Here is a 20,484-nt window from a genome sequence, read left to right on the forward strand (position 1 = left end):
AGCTCAGTGGAGCTAAACTCATGAGGCAGTCAATTGCTCGGAGCACCTGATTTGCAGAGGATTTTCAAAGAGTCTGTGATTGGACAGCAACAGAAAATCTGGGCTGGGTTAGGAGAGGAGGGCTTGCAAAGATCTGCAAATTTTGCAATGTTTTTTATATATACCTCCAATGAAAAAAAAAAATCCATAATTAAATGCATGTATGTAATTTATTTTAATTTTTTTGCACAGTGGAAAATTCCTTAAACATAATATTTAGATTTGTTAGTTTATGTATGTTGCTCCCGGGCTACAAATGAGCATCACATAGAATACCTACTGTGATGATAGCACCTTTTGGAAGTATGAAAAGTACTTTTTTTTTTTTCTTAGTAGTTTAATGATTTCTGTATGTCATAGCCTGCTTGTGGTTCTTTGTACTTATTAACCAAGTATCCCTTGCTGATATAAAACATATTTATGTCACTGTGCATATTATAGTAAATAATATAGAATACAACACAACATACAGAACAGATCTAGATTTTAATTTAGCTAGGTTTACACTGTACACTGTATGTACACTGTATATTTTCTAGCGATATGTCATATAGGGATTGACCGTGAGCATCTGCACAATGCAGCATTGTATCAGGAATAGTTTGTTGATAAAAGCAGAAATTGATTGTCAATTGATTGTTATTATGGAGTCAAGAAGGAATTTCCTTTTTTGTGGCACAATTGGCATTCACTACTAATTAGTTTGTTTTTCCCTTCTTTTGGATCAACAGCATAAAAATGTGTGAAAGGCTGAACTTGAGTCTTTTCTCAGCCTAGATTAGGATCTAACCATGTATCAACTACCTCCTGTAATGACAACAGGCTCCTTTATTACAATTGATTCCTTTAGCTGGCTGATGACACGTATAAAAGTCCTGCTGATTAAAGGAGCACCATCACTATTCCCGTCGCCTGCTATAAGTTATGTTAAACCTTGTTTTATGAGATGCTCCATTTGCTTTAACTTGATATTAAAGATTTAGCAGATTACATGGTAATCCAGTTTGGGCAAGGAAAAACCAAGTCAAACACTGAAAATTAGTTGTAGAAATACAAGCGTTGTTTAATTTATCCTCTTCTATGTATGCTTTCTCTAAGCCGAGCGCCACATGCAAGGGACAAATCGTATTGCATTAACTGAAAGGAAGCCAAGATGCACATGGTGTAGATTTCAATGTTTACATTTCACACTTTGCAAGCGCATTTGGGTAAATGTAGGGTTAAATAAACAGAATATTTAGAAACCTGGTAAGTGACAGCTCCAGTTTAAAGGTACACTCTAGACCCCTAAAGCACTTTAACTTGCTGAAGAGCTTTGTGTGTGAAGAGTGTGCCTTCTTTTTTGCATTTTGCAAAAAGTGCAGATTTCAATAGAAATTGACGCTTTTATAAATTAACCTGGTTACTTCACCTTGGCTTTCAAGCAGACAAGAAGTTGTGTTAGCAAAACATAGATGTTTTTACATAGGAATACAAACAACTTGTTTTACATTAATATCCCTAAAGTAGAACACGATCATTTTATACAGCATTGCGTGATATGAGTTTCACATGTTAGACAGAACTGTTTAACTAAACCAAAAGCATGCTATCAATCCCAGCGTTCTGCAAGTCAATATGCTAAAACACTGAACTTTCAGAAACCTCAAACTGGTGCTCGCGTGACCTCAGATTACCTTAACACAAAGGAAAAGCATTGACTTGAAGTAGTTAATGATATTTATGTGCCGAGAAGTTCTAATAAAATTAGACAATTTGTTGCACTTCCTGCCATCCTTCCTGAGAGTGTGTCTGAGCTGAAGCAGAGACAGGTCATTTCGTTTGTGCTTTTTTTTTCCATGTTAATGTCAGAAAAACAATACAGTATTTCAATACAAATCACGGTTTGATGGCCTTGTGTCGTTTTCCCACCAAACCCGTAACCTCGACTATGTGTTTTCTTTTTACCTTGTTTCCTACATGACTTGTCACGATTGTATTTGTGATAGGCAGTTTCATATGCATAAAAGCACTTTTTGAGCAGATTTGGGAATAACCAAAGATTACTAGAGGAGTCACATAGGTATTGCAGTAAAATTTATTTTACGTTTGGTGGGGGTGAATGTTTTTATTGGTTTTGGATAGACCTACTTAAAAGGCGTTAAAGTGGAAAGAAACAGAAGAAAAAAAGTCGCTAACTAAACTGACATTTTTGTTTTATGTGCTATAGCTAAAGGGACTTCAAGATCTCAAAAGATTTTTGGCGACAAAAAAAATATTTGGAAAATCTGGATGTGTTGCGTTGAAATATTATAATTAAAAATAGTGGACTACTTTGTCTTCATGATGCAGTTTTGCTGTATAGATCATGTTTTTTTGCATTCTCACTGCTCAATTGTCTCCCATTTAGAAGTTAAAAGGGACACTATAGGTACTAAAATCAACTTTAGTTTAAATGGACACTACAGGCACCCAGACCACTTCAGCCCTTTGAAGTGTTCTGGGAGTGTTGTCTTAGTCCCACTTAGTCCTGCAATGCATATAATTGCAGTTTTTGAGAAACTGCAATAATTACATTGCAGGACTAACCCTGCCTCTAGCGGCTGTCAATCAGGGGCGAAGCAATTTTTGGAGGCCTAACTGACGCTGGACGGCCTCACGCTATGCATGAGTACATACAGTGTCAGTAAAATCCCCATAAGAAAGCATTTAAACAATATGTTTCTATGGTGAGGGCCTGATGCGCTCGCCATGCATGCGCACTAGGCCTCCCCCATCGGATGACTGAGTAGGCGGGCGCAAACCCAGCGGCAAGGGAGATAGGCGCTGGAATCAGGTTTTTTTTTTTTAACCCTTTCCATGCCGGCTGTGGAGGGTGGAGGCGGAGAAGCAGAAGGAACTATAGTGTATTTCTTACACAGCAGAATCCCTTTGATTAAGCAGTGTTGGTGTATTATGTCCCTGTAATTTCACTGTCATTGAAGCTGCTTTAGGTCCAGGTTTTCTATAGTCTATAGTATTGTCAGACATCTAAAAATGCAACTTAGGTGGTTTTACACATAGACATGTGTTTGTTCTTTACATATGTAGCAACCAGGAAGAACCTTCAGATACTGTGAATATAGTTCACACTGAGAGAATAATACCATAATAAAAAAAATAATGCCACAGACAAGATTTTTGTTCCCAAGCATCAGTGAAATAAATTATGATTTGCTCAGTTGCCCAGGAGTTTAGTTATGAGCAGTTGGCTATAAACACAGCCAGAGCTAATTTAATGATGTCAAATCATATCACTTCACCAGAACTTACCTTTTAGTGAATAAATTACAACATCACATTAAAATTTTAGGTCAAATAATTAGGACATTTCTCATTTTTTTTTTTTTTAAACTTTGCCCTTTTGGCCTATAATTTAGAATGTCCTTGTTAATTTCTGCAAGTCCCAATATAACAAATAAACCTCTTTGTTGTAAATGCCACAGTGAATACAAAGTGGAGATACCCCTATGTTTTGCCTTTGTAGCAATGGCAGACTGACTGCTTGCAAATATGCCATCAGTCAATTTGCCATGTGATATAATTAGTCTTCTTTAACCTCTTCATTGCTGGGGGTGGACATGCATTTGAGGCAGCCCATGGTTTAATGTGCATCAACAGATGGACTCTGGCTTCTATTATCTGGAAATGCACCTTGCGTAATGTACTAATTAGAGGACACTCTCCATGGTCTTTGGTAATTAAGGAAATCAAGGTTGTCTCCTTAGTTTAGCAGACAGCTCCCTCTCCCGCTGTTCCATAACAACAGCTGGCAGGAAATAACGTGCACAATTAGTATTAATGGCTATTTGGATAATGGCTTGGTACTGTCTGTGAATGCTTATAATATTACTCTACTGACCTACTTCCTCTGTCTATAAAACAAGATGTGATATGAGCTTGTATTTCCTTACTCTGTAAAATATAGCTGTTTAAAAAAATTAGGACAACACAATCACATTGTTTCCAACACAAAAAACAAAAACAAAGCATGACTCTGGTTAATTTGGAAGGTGGCATTGAAGTATTCACATCTTTCTGTTTAAGGTATCCTTTAAGGAACACTATAGGGTTAGGAATACAAATGTATATTCCCAAAGCTGGCCCCAAATTGCAGGGAGGGTAAATATATATATATTTACACTTAACTTTTCTCCCTTGCAGTCTCCGCAGGTCAAGATTGATAATCTTAGCCAATCCAACGCTTTCCCATAGGAAAAAATTGGGAGCCGAGTGCGCTTGCATGGCAAAATGCAGCTCTGTGCTAATCAGAGGGTCCCTGTGAAACCACCTGGAAGAAATAGAAGAGTTTTACTCTGCTATTTGCTCAGTAGCACATTTAGTGGCTGTGGATGAAGGGAGGGGGAGACATGGCACACAGATCACTTTGTTAAGAAGTGGTCTGGGTGTCTACAGTCTCCCTTTTAATTAACACTCCAAACGTGCCTTGGCACCCCTGGTGAAAGGTGTCAAAACATTCTAAAACAGTTTGACTTCTTACCCGTTGGTCTGCAGAGTATCGCTCCCTGCTTTCACTTCCTCAGCCAGAGAGCGGAAACCTCTTTGAGCCAAGTCAGGTGGTGCAGCGCATTGAGCTAAGGCTCATTGTTTGAGGGTGATCAGCTGATGCTCTCAGCCAATGAGCTAGCCCTGGGCTACTAGGAAGCTCCTGCTTAGAAACATCTGGCTTATGTAGTGGAGGCAGGCAGAACCCCAGCTGTTGGACTGTTTCAAAATGGTATGACTATTTACAATGGGGAGGGAGGGATGCACTTGGTTGCTGTTGGAACATAACCACTATAGCATAATGTAGTGGTTATGGTGCCTGGAATGTTCCTTTGATGCCAATGTAAATAAAGCAAGATTATGTAGCGCTATACCTTCCATCATTTCAAATGGTAAAAAAAAGTGATATTGGTTTGAAGAAGGGGAGACTGTTCCGAGAATTTTCAGTGACTTTTTGACCAAAGTCATAGAGATATATATTTTACACACTCACTATCCTCCAAAAAATAGGTGGACAACGATAAATACTTGGAAGGCATGAGGACCTTTAACCAATCTTCCATTTCCCAAAGACATATATGACAATTCTCAACAATATTTTTCCAGCAAAATAAAGTATGCATTTTTGTTCTCAGCACTGTACATTAGTACATTTCACTATTTTTATTTAAACTATACAAATGTTCTACAAACAGAAACCATATTCTATAAAATAGTATTTTAAGAGGCATTCTATTAAGATTGTGCATTCCCCTTTTTTTTTAACCAGTCGTTCCCAAAGACAGATGTGCCTAACTCAGCTTACTGTAATGTCACAGAGATGACATACATCAACACGACATAACACTGCTAAAACTGGTTATTTACTATATTGCTTTCCCCCTTTAACTGAAGAACACATCCTCTTGTTTTCAAATTAGTTGCTATTTCAAACAGCTTGCAGGAATCAATACAGCTTTTTATTCTACAGTACAGTGGGTATCTTGAAGAGGTCATCCCTATTTTTTCCTCTTCTTCTCCCGAACTATAGATGTCAAGTCCAGCTAATCTCCCATTAAATTTTAAACCTTCAATCATCCTTGTTGCCCTCTGCAATACCAATTTCACACTGCGCTATGTCTTTCTGTCCGTGTGCATGGCATTCTATAATTGCACATTACTCAGATAAAATTCCGTAACCGGAAGGTATATTACCCCTGAAAAACCTGCACTGAAGCATAACCTTGAGAAGTTTCTGACACGTCAAGTTTATTCTCAGGACGGAATAAGGTAGATGACTACAAAGCATAACGTTTAATATAACGTTTAATATGTCTGATAAAAGTCTTACACCCACTTACTGAATGAAATGACAACACTTTCTCAAAAGGGTCAAATGATGAAAATATAGATCTGATAATGTGTCTTGTGAGTTGGTTAAGGAATTCGATATACAATCATATTTTTAAAAACAATGCAGAGTGTTCTGTGTTTTGATAATATATACAGTACTTTACTGGATTTTGTTGCAAAAAAATTTTTTTTATCTATTTTTATTTAAAAAAATATATATTTAAAATATATAAGTTAACGGGAAAGATGAAATACATTTTTTAAAGAGTGGAAAGGATAAGGAGAATTGTACTTTAGGCCAGCTGGAGACTTTAAAGACAATTAATAAAAGGGTCAGAATAATTTGAAAAAGTCTGTAATGTAAATATAGGAGAATTGGAATTATCCTGGCTGGCTGCAGAAGAAAATATATATCCAGTAATTAGCTAGCTTTTGCAATCTCTGTTAGTAACATAACTGTGATACAAGTATTGTCAACCATAGCTTTGTCTACACTGTGCAAAGATGATAGGATTCTGGAAATATTTAACCAGAGTTTCAATCGCGGTTAGATCTTAAATATGATATATTTGTTTAATTTAGAAACACAATTTAACAAGTTCCATCTTTATCACGGATAACAAAGAATGATTAACTCTTATTCCAACTAGAAGACAATTGACAAAATATTGTACATGCATTAGCAGGATCACGTGTATCCCTAGAAGAAATTAGTGAATATATATATAAGTAGACATTTAATCCTCACGAGGCCACTAATTCTCATTCAGACTATTATGGAGGGTTAGGGACTAAATGACAGATGTCAGTCAACCTGCAATATCTCTTTTAAATGGATGCCGCATGAATTAAGCTAAAATTGCAACAGATGAAAATATTCCCCAATTTCACCACTATTAAAACTGCCTTGTAATTGTTCTTCAAAATATTCCCCAATACAAGAACTGGCATATGAAATAGAACCGACTACATACTGGGTGTGAGATAAAATGTACTCATACAGTCATTGCCCAACTGCAAGGTGTTTTCTTTTTTAAAGACATGTGAGATTAGAAATTCATGGGGTAGGAAGATTTACGACAATGAGTTGAGCCTTTCCGTAAAAATCTCTACTTTAAGATCCAAGCGAAGAGATAAGTAAATCCCATAAAAACACCTCACTTAAGTGAATCCTTACTTAAAGAAGGTGTAAAAAGACAACAACATTTTAAGCGCTATTGGTTTTCTAATCCAAGGAACTGGACAATTAGGTCAAATTAGTTCCATGTTATCATAAACTAGTTAAAGCCTCGGATTATCCTTTAGGAATCTGCATTAGAATAAAGCAAACAAAAAAAAATCTTAAGCTTAAACAACAGAAAGGAATAACAATTGATTATATTTCACAACTTTTAACTAATCGATGTGGATAAGATGTGTGGGATTCATTTGACAATGTGGTTTTTAAGAAACCATTTAAAAGATTACTTTTTTGTATTTTAAAGTGTTGAAAACAATGATCTATAAATACAAAACAATCGCATGTGGATGATGTGTATTGACTTCACAAATTCTATGTAAAAATAAAAACATATATAAAATAAGAACCTGGTAGAATCCAGTTTTGCAACAAATGGAAAAACTGTAGTAAGAATGCATTTTTGGCCCACCAGACAATATTTGGTATGTTTCCGATGATGTGCAAGCAGCTAAATAGGCTAAGCATCACGGGAAACCAATCATGGTTTGGAGCAATGGTTGGAGGACCACTCCACTTTTCAAATGGTTTCGGACTGCACCCAGGAGTTATTGGTGAAAAAACGCAAGTAGTACAAGAACATTCAAAAGACCACCGAATGCTGATCTAAATTCTAAAGAGGTGTCTTTGTTTCAAAGCTATAGTAATAAATGTATTTAACTCATTAATTGTGCCATGACTGTCTATCAATTAAAGGAGTTTAAACCAATAATTAGCTAGTCCTATTCATGGTATTGCTTGTATTTCAAATATGTCATCCAGTATCCTCACGGAAATATTCAGTTTGGCAGCCTTAAAGGAACAGTCTGGGCACCATAACAACATAATAGATTTAAGTTTTTATGGTGCCAGGAGGTCCCTGACACTAGTTTACCCAATAGGGTTCAATACAGTGCTGATCAGCTCTGCCCATCTCCTATGCTTTTATTTGAGGCTTGAATAAGGACGCAAAGGACAGGAACAACCGTAGTAGGCGGAGGGGAAGCGTTTTTTTTTGTTTTTTTTAATGTGGAGCTACGGATATGCTAGGAGCGTCAGCTGATGCTATCTGTGACACCCCTTTCCGAGAAATCCTGTTCCAGACCAAAGTCAAAAAAGATAGGCAGAGCTGATAGGTGAATTCAACACTTTGAGGTTAAACTTGTGTTCGTCAACAGTTTTGCCTCTTAAGCTAAGCCAGTACCAGGAACATCATGGCACCATAACATCTTCCAATAGAGTTATGTTGCCCAGAGTGCTCGTTGAATAATGTCAGGGTAAAAGTCAAAGTGTATTTTATCACACATGGATTTTTTTTTGTAATTCTACAAACATGTAAATGTTACTTATGATATTTCGTTTTCGCAGTATGACGTTCTAGTTTTTAATAAACCTGCATCAATATAATTTTATTCTGACACCTGCTTCTAAAAAGGCACGACCAGAGCATTTAAATCAAATGATTTTGAGGGAAGCACTCTGAACACACACATATATAATATATCCGTAATGAAGCCAATATGGACTCATGTCCTCTAACTAACACGGCCATCGGGAATAAAATCATGGAAGTTATATGGGAAAAAGTAAGCAGATTTGCACACATGAAAAAATCCGATCATTAATTATTAAGAATTCTAGAACAGATTAACAAGTGCATACATTTCAGTCTCCAACAGAACCATGATTAAATAATGCATGTTCTGGGTGCTTTCCCAAACAATGATACAATAGTCCCGAACAGATTTTGCGTTAGCACCCCATTCCTCCACACACAGGTACTTGACAAATATATTGAAGATGCTTAAAGGGACGCAGTAGGCTATGCAGCTGCTTCATCTTACTGAAGAGTATATAGTGTCAGTAGTCCCCTGGTGCCATCCTTCTTTTAAAATATATTTAATGTTTTAATGCTAAACAAGAGTCCCCTGCAGCCCATCTGTGATGCTTGGGCTAATGATAAAGCATTAGCCTACGCAGCAATAGGAGGCGTAATTGGCTGAAAATGTAATACCATTGCTGGTATGAATTGGTATTGCTAGCAGGAAGTGTGTAATCTTGGGCTTACTCATACCCCCCCAATTGGGCTAGGCTGTGGTGGCAAGAGATCCTTATTCAGTGTCTGTGTAATATTTAGAGACTCCTTAAAGAGGTCTTAATCCTGAATGAAGGGACAGTCTCTGAGGACTCCAATCACTATAATCAATTCAATCAGATTAAATGATTATAGTGCCTACTGTGTCCATTTAAACTGCAGGAGAGTTGTTCATGCAGATACGCAGTGATGCAAGCAAGTGATGAAGCTAGATCCTAAGTGAAGGCTACATACCACCCAACATTGGGAAGTATGTAATCGAAATGGGCGGGTAGGCCTTGATAATTGCACAACATGCATAATTTTGGACAGCCCCACCCACAGTGTGTCAAGTACGCCAGACTGACAGACGGCATCCTGGCTGGCTTCCTCCATTCAGGGCCATGCATTGCCTACTGCATGATTCCACCCTCCACCACACAGTCTACAAGGCAATCATGCGGTGCTACTTGGCGACAGCAGGTCAGCATTCTAATATAGGGACTGTCCTGGAAAAAATAATACAGTTGGGAGGCCTGAGGTTAGAACCCAAATTTTCATAAGAGACAAGCGACTTTAAATTGCCCTGAAATACTGTTGGAGAAGTGTTTAAAATAAATTTGCACACACAGAGCTATACTCGCATATTATATAGCTGGTGAAGGCAGCACATAGACATGGTTTTATATAAACTTCTGATTGCTATTTGACAAAACCCTGTTCATCAAAAGTGTTTACAGTGATGAATGCACTATCAAAAATCAAAACTAGTAATGTGACAGATCCTTTATAACTTTGATCAACAGCCCTGCATGATTTGGCAAAGACCGAAATGTAAATATATCAATTTGTGAACATATGCTGCACTAAATCAAACAAACAGTATGCTTACAAAACCACAACCTGAATGCATGCATTCAAATAGCTCTAGACAATTCTCATATAAGCATATATTTAAATGTTTGTCTCTATAAGAAAGATACTTACACACATCCTGTTAATGTACCGTTTTAGCTATGTATTGTGCTTTTTGTATTGGTTTACATTATATTATAGCTTGGTGAATGGCATCATGGATTACAATGTAAAATATTATAATCCCAATAGTGAAAGATAAGTGGATCAGCGCTGAGTGACCAATCAGAGGGTATATTTTAAATAATGGGCAGCAAACCTAATGTATCGGGGGCTCCCTCACAAACCCCAGAAATAGGAATAAACCAAAAAAATAGAAAATCGGTTGTGCCGATTTTGTTTTGTTTTTTTAAATAGAGAAAATAACCAACTGATTGAAGACAATAGAAAAGAGTATTGAGATAATGAAACATATAAAATACAGAAAAAAACAATGCCCTTGCATTATGTGAAGGTGTCCAAGGGTATCAATTACTGTTTTTTAACCCCTGGGTCAGGATCCAAAAAGATAATTTTTTTCAGAGGGTTCGTAGTTGGAGTATTTAGCACATTATATTCAGAACCCAGGAAACCGTTCAAAATATGTTATTTTGTTTATCAGCACTGCCTTTCCATCTTGTAGCAAGACCCCCTGTGATCAGGAGGGGGAGTCTAATAAAGTATTGCACATTTTATGTTAATGTAATTTTATGACACTTGTACAGTAGGTCACTGAGCTACTTTTCAAAATGAATAATGAGTTGCCAAGATAGTACCATGTACATAATATGGTTATCTTATATAAATTATTTTTTTTAAAGTTATTGAAAAAGATGTATCAATAGCTTTTACTGTAAGCGACCGAACATTGAATGGTCACCATTTAAGATGTGACTGTTCCTCCGTAAACTCTTAATTACAGATTTTAAATGATCACAGAAAATATATATTTGCCTAGCTAAAGTTTAATTTAAAGTAAAATTAAAACGATGCAAGGTCAGAAGCCAGAGATGACCCCTTTAGCACAACTTCCCGTGACCATGACTTGTGTATAGCGCAAAAGTAAACAGGAGAAAGTTACAATGAGGAAACACAAACAATTAAGAGAAAAAAAAACTAACTGTGCAACAAGGAAAGTGATCACAGGAGAAGACAGCAAGGAAAGCAATTTTGTGCAAGCCACATGTCTCGTTTTGCCATGCAGATGACAACACAAGATTTCTTTGATAGACGGGAGAAGGAAGCATTTGACCAGACCTTCATCCTGCCTGTTCTTCAATGTGAGGGTCAGCTTTACACACCTACATCAATCAAGATAAGGCAGAACAAGACATTCTTTGTCTCCATTGGAAGTGATATGTTTCATATAGGCAGGGGATTAAATAGAAATGGCTCTGCGTTACAGACAGAAAATAAGGTGGGCCTTTGAGACTAATAAGAACATTGGCGTACAGGAAGGAAATTTAAGAACTGGATTAATGACAACCTGGTAAATATGAGAAATGGTGAAATTAGTCACACATTTCTCACAGAAAGGGAAAAACATACCCGAAGCAGCAGTGGGATGTAATTTACCCTAAACAAATAATGGGTCCTTCTTCTTGATGTGTACATTAGCAATTTTGTCAAAAGGAGAAGACATCTTTAATTTCTACCAAAGCTTGGAGAAACAAAGATTGTATTGATAAAATATTGTTTGTAAAACGATTAGTAGTCTGGAAAGTTGTTGCATATCCCCCTAACATTATAGAAATGAAAGAGAAAAGGGACAGAAACAAAGAGAACAGGAGCCAATCTTAGTGTAAACTCCTACTTGGGGGATAACCCCTGAGAAATGTTTACCAATATAACAGATTGATATAGTCCAATACTGCATACAGTATTTTTTTTACCGTATGTAGTATTTGACTATATCAATATGTTATATTGGTAATCCTCCTATTCTTCTCCTTTTTTGTGTCCATATCTCCCTAACATTTCTAGATACACGGAGTCAAGTCATGATTTGGGACACGAGAATAAAATCACCAACGAGTTTAAAAAAAAAAATTAAAAAATAGACTACCTCCTTGCCTCTTCCCCGACTTTTTTCTCTCCCCATTTTTATTTAAATTCCTTGGCACTTACTTTTAACTCCTAAGATTTAAAAAGTAATGAGAATATATGAGGTTGACACCAATTAGACTTTTCATAGTTGGAAATCCTAGTGGCTAGGGTTTTGCTGTGTCCACAAATATCTCAAGTTCACCCTTGTTGCAATTATGCTAACAGAAGTCCAGTTTCTCACACCATATAGCTCTACTTGACGGGCTGACAGGCCTCCTTTATGGTTGTGCATCCTGCTGCATTTGAGAAGGTATGTGTACTATGCTCTTGGCATGCCACCTCTGAGGCCTCAACTCACGTTCTGCTTCCATATTCCCTTCTAAAAGCAGTAAAGATTAGTTTCCGACAAAACTGCAATTTGGCCAAATTTGGGAAGAATTCCTGAATTCTGAAGTGAAATATACACAAATTAAAGACTAACCAAGCAGTGCAATGCTAAACATGAACAGGGAGAAAGGAGGCAAGGTTTCAGGTTCGACAGTCACTCCATGTTGATTACATTCACAAATCAAGTGAGAAGTAAACAACAGAGGGAAAAACAGGAGGGTCCGTAGAAAATACGTATTTATAAAAAATATTTAATATATTATATATATAGATTTTTATTCAGCTCCTACCTGCATTAATCCATCAGATTATTTAGTATGTTTTTCATTACGATTTTATATTTTAAGAACATTTTTTTTTTTTTTTGTAAATTTGAATACTTGGAATGAAAAGTAGCAGAAAAAACAAAAAGTGTGAAAAAGAATTGTTAATACAAAAATAAAAAAAATAAAGATTACAGCAACTTACATTCCAGTAATAATGTGAAATGCCAACATCTTAATTACACGTTTTTTTGGGAATAAAAATGTTTGTAGGTAGAGTTACTGAAAGATTTGGACAAGTCAAAATAACGTAATATACTATCAGTCTAAAATAAGAATAGAAACTTTATTGTGTGATATTTTTTGTATGTACAGGTTTTGCTTTTGGTCAGTGTAGATTTTTGTATAGCAGAAATCTATACCTGTACTTTTTTTTTAAAAGTGAAGAGAACTTAATACCCTGAAGAAAAAAAAAAAAAAGTAATTCAAAGCAAAAGCTCCCAGATATATTTGACTGATATTTGTAATATTTCTTAAGTTCTAATTGCATTATATTTTAATACCTATTAATAGTTCTTCAAAGTATTTACTGAAACAGCAAGAGCTATGAAATGCCAACAGATGAGTTAAGGCTGTTAAGCCACACATCTATCATGCTGGGATCAAATCAGCATTCCGCTTTACCTCGGCAGACCTTTTAAATCCTGCAGGGTTACGTTTTATGACTTGTCATGGCCATTTTAAATCATCTATACATTTTCTCGAGAGCTAGATATATTCATGGACTTCTCTATAAATCAGGAGCTGTGTGATATCCATGACAAAACCACATCCCATAGCTGCTGATGTCACTAGGGATTGGAAATCAAATTTCATGGACTGATAGTAAATCACCACTGATTTTGATATAGTGTAAAGCACAGCATGCAGTCTGCGGCCAGGCGTCTCTCTCTTAGAGAAGTGGTTAAGGTAACAAACATCCATGCAGAGCACTCAGGTTGCCGTGTGATAATAACATTACCAATTCACGTGGTAGAAAGGCGTCGTCCTGCCGTGCAATGACCATCGAGACACTTTCGCCCAGTTTAGTACTCCTCAGCATGGCCACCAGCTCCTCTTGAGTCTTCCCTGCAATGTCAATGCCATTCACCTGTGAAAAAGAAAAGTTATCTTTAGAATGTTGCAAACGTTGCGGAGTTCATGGTTTCCTCCTTTAGGAACACTCACTTTACTTGATTAGATTTAGGTGCCGTCCCTTTAAATTGAAAAAGAAAATTTAAACAAAACCCTTTAAAAACACAACTTACCTATTACTTACTACTACTCCAGGACTGAGACAGACTTGTCCCTGTTGCACAATCCTGATGACATTTGTTTAGATTATATTTTACAAATAAGAATTAAAGACATATTGCACATGCATGGCAATAACACAGTAAAGCACTGGACAGGCACAGCATCTGACATAAGCAAACCGTGCATGCCATGGAAGGCAAGGGGGGCAGGGGCCACTAACCGAAGAGGGCTGCAAAAGGGGGTGGTAGCATCCAGCCAATCTTCTGAAAATTAAAATAGTAGGATGTATGTTAAGTTTTCTGCACAGCTCTGAAAGAATAAGGCAGTAGGCAGGAATTGTGCAGGCTTTTGCTAGCCCAGCCCTCAGTGGGATTTTGTACAAGGAGTTGGTGGCCTATGCGCTCAATGCTCTCCAGAGCTGAACTGGCTACGGGAATATTTCCTGGTGAAGTGCAGTATCTGAAATTGATTAGGCTGATATGATATGAGTATGAGTATGAGTATGCATGATGTTCTTAGAAGTGTTTGCCAGTGACAGCAGGGCAGAGCAGGATTTACCATGAGGCGATCATAAGCGACTGGCTAGACCCCAGAGCCATGAATTTGCTTGGCCACATTAGTAATTTCTATATGAAAAATGAAAGGGGATGGTCAAACTGGTAACCCACCTAGGGAAATGTGGGATCTTAATCCGTCTCTGCTGCAGGGCGAGATGAAACGGTGATGATATCAGTCATACTATACACCAGCCGTCATTTGGTGGCAGTGGAGCCGTTGGGAAAAGAGTCTGTGTCTCTTAGGCACGCACAGATCTCTGGGAAAATGTATTTGTCCTGTGCAGGTTATACGGACAGAGGTTACAGGGATATATGATGTCACACCTTGCAAGTCCAGCCGCATTTATTTGACAAATCTATATAATGTGATTGCTCCACATAAATAGGACCATCCACACTGTGATCTGCCAATTTCATGTGGCCAAAAAAGGGCATTCCTTTGTACTTTCCCCCAGGCCAAAAGTTGCCAGTTCTCCTTTTTTCCAGCAGATGCCAAATTATTAGTTTTTTAACCTTTTTGAATCCATCCAGCTCACCACATTAATTAAACAAAGTTTGCGCAGAGGATGAATGAAATGAGAAAACATAGGTTTCATAACACGTCCTTCTAATGTTTAAAGAATTGCATTTGCAAAAGAAGACACCGATCTAGAATAAATGAAAAGGCTGCCTTACATCTTTACAGTAATGGACACTCTGTCTTCCCAATTCAACAATGTGAGTAATATTTTCCAATGTAACAAGACATTCCACAAGAATATTGTTATTTGTCATATACAGGGGATCAGGGAATTTCTTCACGCCTGCTCTTTATTGAGCAATTTCACATATTTCTTATAAATCTAACTCCATAGATAAAAATAAATAAATATAGTTTGTTGTAAGGAGGAAAAAAAAAAATGTATAAATATATATAGTCAAGGCACAACATCCCCATCCAATAAATGTACTGCTACGCTGTCATATGCCTGGGATAGTAGTAAACTGTACTGGAACAAAACAAGTTTCTGAGGATTTTATATCATTGATGTGAAACCAATCCTATTATTACACATTTTTATCTTTGTTGTGGCTTCACGCTGCATGGTCAGAAAACAGCCTGACACTAATGAGGCCCAAATGTTCGAAAATGTTGTGTGTGTGACTGGCTTCACTGAGCTCACAATGTTAATCAATGTTCTTTCCACCACATAACTGGGTTATCGGACTTAAATAAACACAAAATTTTAGTGGATATCAGTAAGCCCATCAAGACCACAGACTGAGGTTAGGCAGCCAGTTAGTACATCAGGGAGTATGGTACAACGCTGCAGAATTTGTCGGCGCTTTATAAAAAAATAAAAATAATAATAATAATATGGGTGCGAGATCCCAGCTACAAGGTTAATAAAGGCAGCTGGATGTTATGTATCAAATTACACCGTTTACCATTCTGTGTGGTTCTCAATATATTTGCAATTCTGACGTAAGCTATCCAGGCCAATCAAAAACATAGATCCCTAAAGGAGCTACAACTACCATGATGTTACCTCTTAGAGGTGCAAGTGATGTGTTCATGTAAAGACATACCAACATACCTAGGCTAGAGGAGGAGACACAGGAATCCAAGGACAACAGACACTGTCTAGAGCGCTTTGGAGTTAAGCTGATCATGAATGGTTTAACCTCTTAGGTACGATGGCACCTATGACCTAAAGGCACTATAACAACTTAATCGAGATAAACTTGTTATGGTGCCTGGAGAGTTTCTTTAGAGGGACAGACTAAGTACCTGAATCACTACAGCAATTATATGCATATTAGAGTTTCCTTTTAAGGATAATTCATCACCTAATGACCTAGCAATCACTATTCATGCAATTAGGTAAACATGTCAAGGTGAAGAACAATGCATTTTATTCACACCAATTAATTTAAAAATAACATTTACTGCTGTTTACAGTACACATTACAGTGAGCTGTTTAGCTAAAGGGCTCTGAGCAACTTGTGGAAAAAGCATACCAGGGTTAGAAAGATGGTTTATGAGCCAAAGAGGGGGAATTGTGCAGTACGTGATGTGATAACCGTACATTTCACCCACATAACGGAAATTCGACTTTTACTTTGGCCTTAGGTTTGCGCTACTATGGAAACTGGCATTGAAAGTAGTAGAACAGGGTTTTAAACATGTTTTAAGCAAATTAGACATGCTGGCGGTAAACTGGGAGTGAAACTGCTTTTAAATCTTTTGATATTTAATTTACCAAGTTTATTACAATAATGTTTGCTATCCAAATTTCATCTTCCAGATATTTCTGCAGTCATCTTGCCTAATCTTAGCAATTCCATTCCGATCAGCAAAATTCCACATACAGCGAGCCAGCATATACCGCACATGTTTAATAAATTATGTCTGAACATCGGAATGATGGGATTTAAGTGAGAATTCTGAGTATTCCTGACCTTTCATTATGGCTTATTCACAAAAAAATAAAAATAAAAAAAAAGACTGTAATGAAACAGCAGACCGTGTTCTTATACCTCCAATATTCTATCTCCAGACAATAACCGTCCATCCTTTATGGCAGCTCCTTTGGGCAAAATGCTCTTAACGAAAATAGGGCCAGGCCCATGTACTGAAGAGTCTCTGGTGACCACCGTGAACCCAAGACCCTCTGCACCTGGAGAAGCACAGTTAAAAAGAATTTTAAGAGTTAGCAAAAAAAAGTCAGAGAGAAATATCTATCTATATTATTGTATAGCTATGGCCATTTTCTTTAATCATATGTTGACATTCTAAGCTGATTAGATGTATTCAACATTTTAAAATCAGATTTGCAGGAACTTGACACTCCAAGAGGCCATCACATCACTTATGAAATTGCAATACCCTTACATAATCTGATAGGTCTCAAATTTCCCATTGCTTTAACTCTGCCCTTAAAAGGGTCGGTCCTCTTCCCTCTCAGTGGTTAGCCCAAACTTAGCTAGTTTAGTAAGAATATTTCCTACTGTGACCTAGTGTTTCATCTAGGTAGAAAACCTCACACCTACAAGCTAACCGCCATGCCTACCTATGTTTAAAGTTTATTGTGGAGACACGCAGGCTTTGAATTTAAACCTGTTAGCTCCCTTTATACCAACAAAAAGTGCAATATTTTTGATGCTCCTGTAACATTGTGACAAAATATCTGTTTGCCCCAGCTGTTGTGGTAGTGCAAATTAGCTTCTTTAGCTTATGTACGATTAAAATAAAGAGTTATAAAAAAAAAAAAATGAAAAAAATTGCAATACCATGTGTAGAAGAAATCCATAAAAGTTAAACTAAGTTAATTATTTACGGTAATTTAAATGACAGTCCAACTGCAGACAAAGTCAAAGTGTTAAATAGAGAAGAGAGAGAATTTGGCCATAATGGGCTAGATTGGAATAGTGTAATTTTAAACGTTTGGAGATCTCTCCCCACTTGTGTAACCTTCTTCAGTATTACTAACCCGCTTAGCTCAAACTTTTTAAATATATTCCCTATTGTAACTTTGTCAGAGGAGATGTAGTCCACAACATCTGAAGTGCCAATCGCTGACTACCTTGATCCGTGTAAGGGTAAAAGAATTGTTAATTAAATAAATAGATCAATAAATATATTGTTCAATACATCTATATACCTAAAGCTTTATCTTAATATCAGTAATGAAAAAAACAAAAATGATTCAAACAATACTCATGATTGTCCATGGCCTTAATAAGCTATGCAATGGAGCGAAAATGATTTAATAAATGTGATTTACTATCTGCCTCTCCCTAAAGTTAAGTATGATAGCCTGCTTGAATGATCCAGTCCTGAAATATAACAACCATAAGGCAGATAAGATCGTAAGTCATGTAAAGAATCCAATAAGTCATTATTGCTACCAGCAGCTGAATAGCATGACTGAATAAAAACATGTTTTTATATACTTTATTGTATTTGTATTAGATGTTTTTGCATGTTTCCATGATAATGATTGTGAGAACAATGTCCTGTCACATTTTTTTATATAGGATCCAGACTAAAAAAAAAAAAATGTTACTTGCGCACGATCCCAAATCCCTATGTACATTTAAATAATTGGAGGTTCTTTAGTATCACTCCGATGGCCATTAAAGTGTAAGCTCACCTGCCCTGTAAATGCAAAGCCTCTTAGGTAAGTCCTACACTAACAATTCACCATGCTTATTTCAGCTAAAATAAGAAAAATCTCTTTTGAGACAAAGAGGGGTATTTGTCTAACCTTCTATAAACATATCAACTCTTAATAGGGAACACAGGCGTTGAAGTTGATGTGAACAATAGTCACAGCTGCCACCTAAGAGTAGTGGGAGTTTGAGCATAGGGTTTAACTCTGAATATTAGGAAATCCTCTAAGACAAGACATGATAAAGGCTCTTTGGCCATAACTAATATTTTTTTCTGTAACTTTGAGGGAATAAATCAGGACTTGCAATCCTTAGTCATGCCTTATATTCCTTATTGCGGTTTAGCCTATAAGTTGCTTGGCAGTAGTAACATCTCATATCCACTCCATACTTTTTATACATTTAAAATATTTTACTGAATGACTAAATCACATATGACCATCTCAAATAATTTTTTTTTTTTTTTTTTTTAAGCCATTTTTTTCTCACATATGATTTCTGGTTCTGGGCACTTAGGCAAATTCAAGTTTAGTAAAAAAAAAAAAAAACATCAAAGCCAAATTACGGGATCACAATGTATTATAATTATTGAATATTTAGATACCCACATAATAAGAATCCGAGTTACCTTTTTTTAGGTCAATTTTTAACTTCTTGGCATTTTTCTTGTTGCCAAACCCGAGAGGAGAAAGAGATGGTGAGGAGAAGCTGCCACTTTGTGACAGCAGGTTTGGACTGGCAGGTGACTGGTACAAAGTCATCCCTACAGACTCCATGCCATTAGTTGGTTCGGCCATCTTTACGCCAAGTTTTCCATAGATGGGAGGAGGAGGAGGTTTTATATTTGGGATGTCGTCTTCATCATCATCATCATCCAAAATTGGTAGCGAAGTGATGAGGGATTTTTCATATAAGTCTCTGTTTTGGGGTGGGACAGTTTCTACTAGAACACTGCGTTGTTTCATTGCTTGGCGAAATATTTCTTGAGCTCTGTTACAGATAGACAAAATAAGTGCCATTATTACTGAACAACTAAACAGCGCAAGGTTTAAAGATCCCCAATTAAAGGGACACTATATCATCTCACCTTTTAAGTAATTGATGTGCTTCTAAAATAATGTTAATATCAAGGTACATTTAGTGCTTTGTTAGACACAACATATTTATATATATTTAATATGTTGTGTCCTGTTGATTATGTCTCCTTACTGAACAGAATTACTCTAATCCTTCACCACAATAAAGATGGAGGTATCTCCAGCTAAAGAAACCATACAGCCTTTGCATAACAGAGCAATGAAAAACTACACGACAGATGTTGTCTTGGCAACCAAAAGCTATTTTTTGGATGTTCTAATTTATGATTTACTGCACACCATAAAACTGTTGGATGAAAAGGACATAAAAGATGAAAAAACAAATTGCATTCTATGAAAAAAATTCCCTTTACTTAAAACACCATCATAGTTTTTTTTTTTTTGCTTTAAAAAATAAAAAATAAATAAAAAAAAACCCAAACAAACAAAAAAACTAATGGTTTACTAGACATCCTGCATTGTGAAGAAGCTGCAGTTGTTTCTGCAAGTTATTTTTTCACTGTACAGAGCTAAAGATACTCTGAGTTTTTGTTTTTTTGCTAAAGTAAGCATACAAAGTGAAGTTATCGTGAAGTTCTAACTTAACCCCTTAAGGACTGAGCC

General features: G+C 36.6%; 1 protein-coding gene across 4 annotated transcripts in view; it reads right to left on the reverse strand.

The window, feature by feature from the left end:
* PARD3B (par-3 family cell polarity regulator beta) overlaps nt 1–20,484 on the reverse strand; it is a 1,021,205-nt gene that overhangs the window by 686,153 nt on the left and 314,568 nt on the right. For all 4 annotated transcript variants that reach the window (XM_063429810.1, XM_063429811.1, XM_063429813.1 and 1 more), the window contains 3 exons: nt 19,413–19,774; nt 17,150–17,289; nt 13,797–13,925 (listed from right to left, as the gene is read on the reverse strand). In XM_063429810.1, coding sequence (XP_063285880.1) covers nt 13,797–13,925; nt 17,150–17,289; nt 19,413–19,774 — 631 coding nt within the window. The remainder of the gene's footprint in view (nt 1–13,796; nt 13,926–17,149; nt 17,290–19,412; nt 19,775–20,484) is intronic.

This window comes from Pelobates fuscus, chromosome 8 (genome assembly GCF_036172605.1).
Source record: "Pelobates fuscus isolate aPelFus1 chromosome 8, aPelFus1.pri, whole genome shotgun sequence".
NCBI classification, from domain to species: Eukaryota; Metazoa; Chordata; class Amphibia; order Anura; family Pelobatidae; genus Pelobates; species Pelobates fuscus.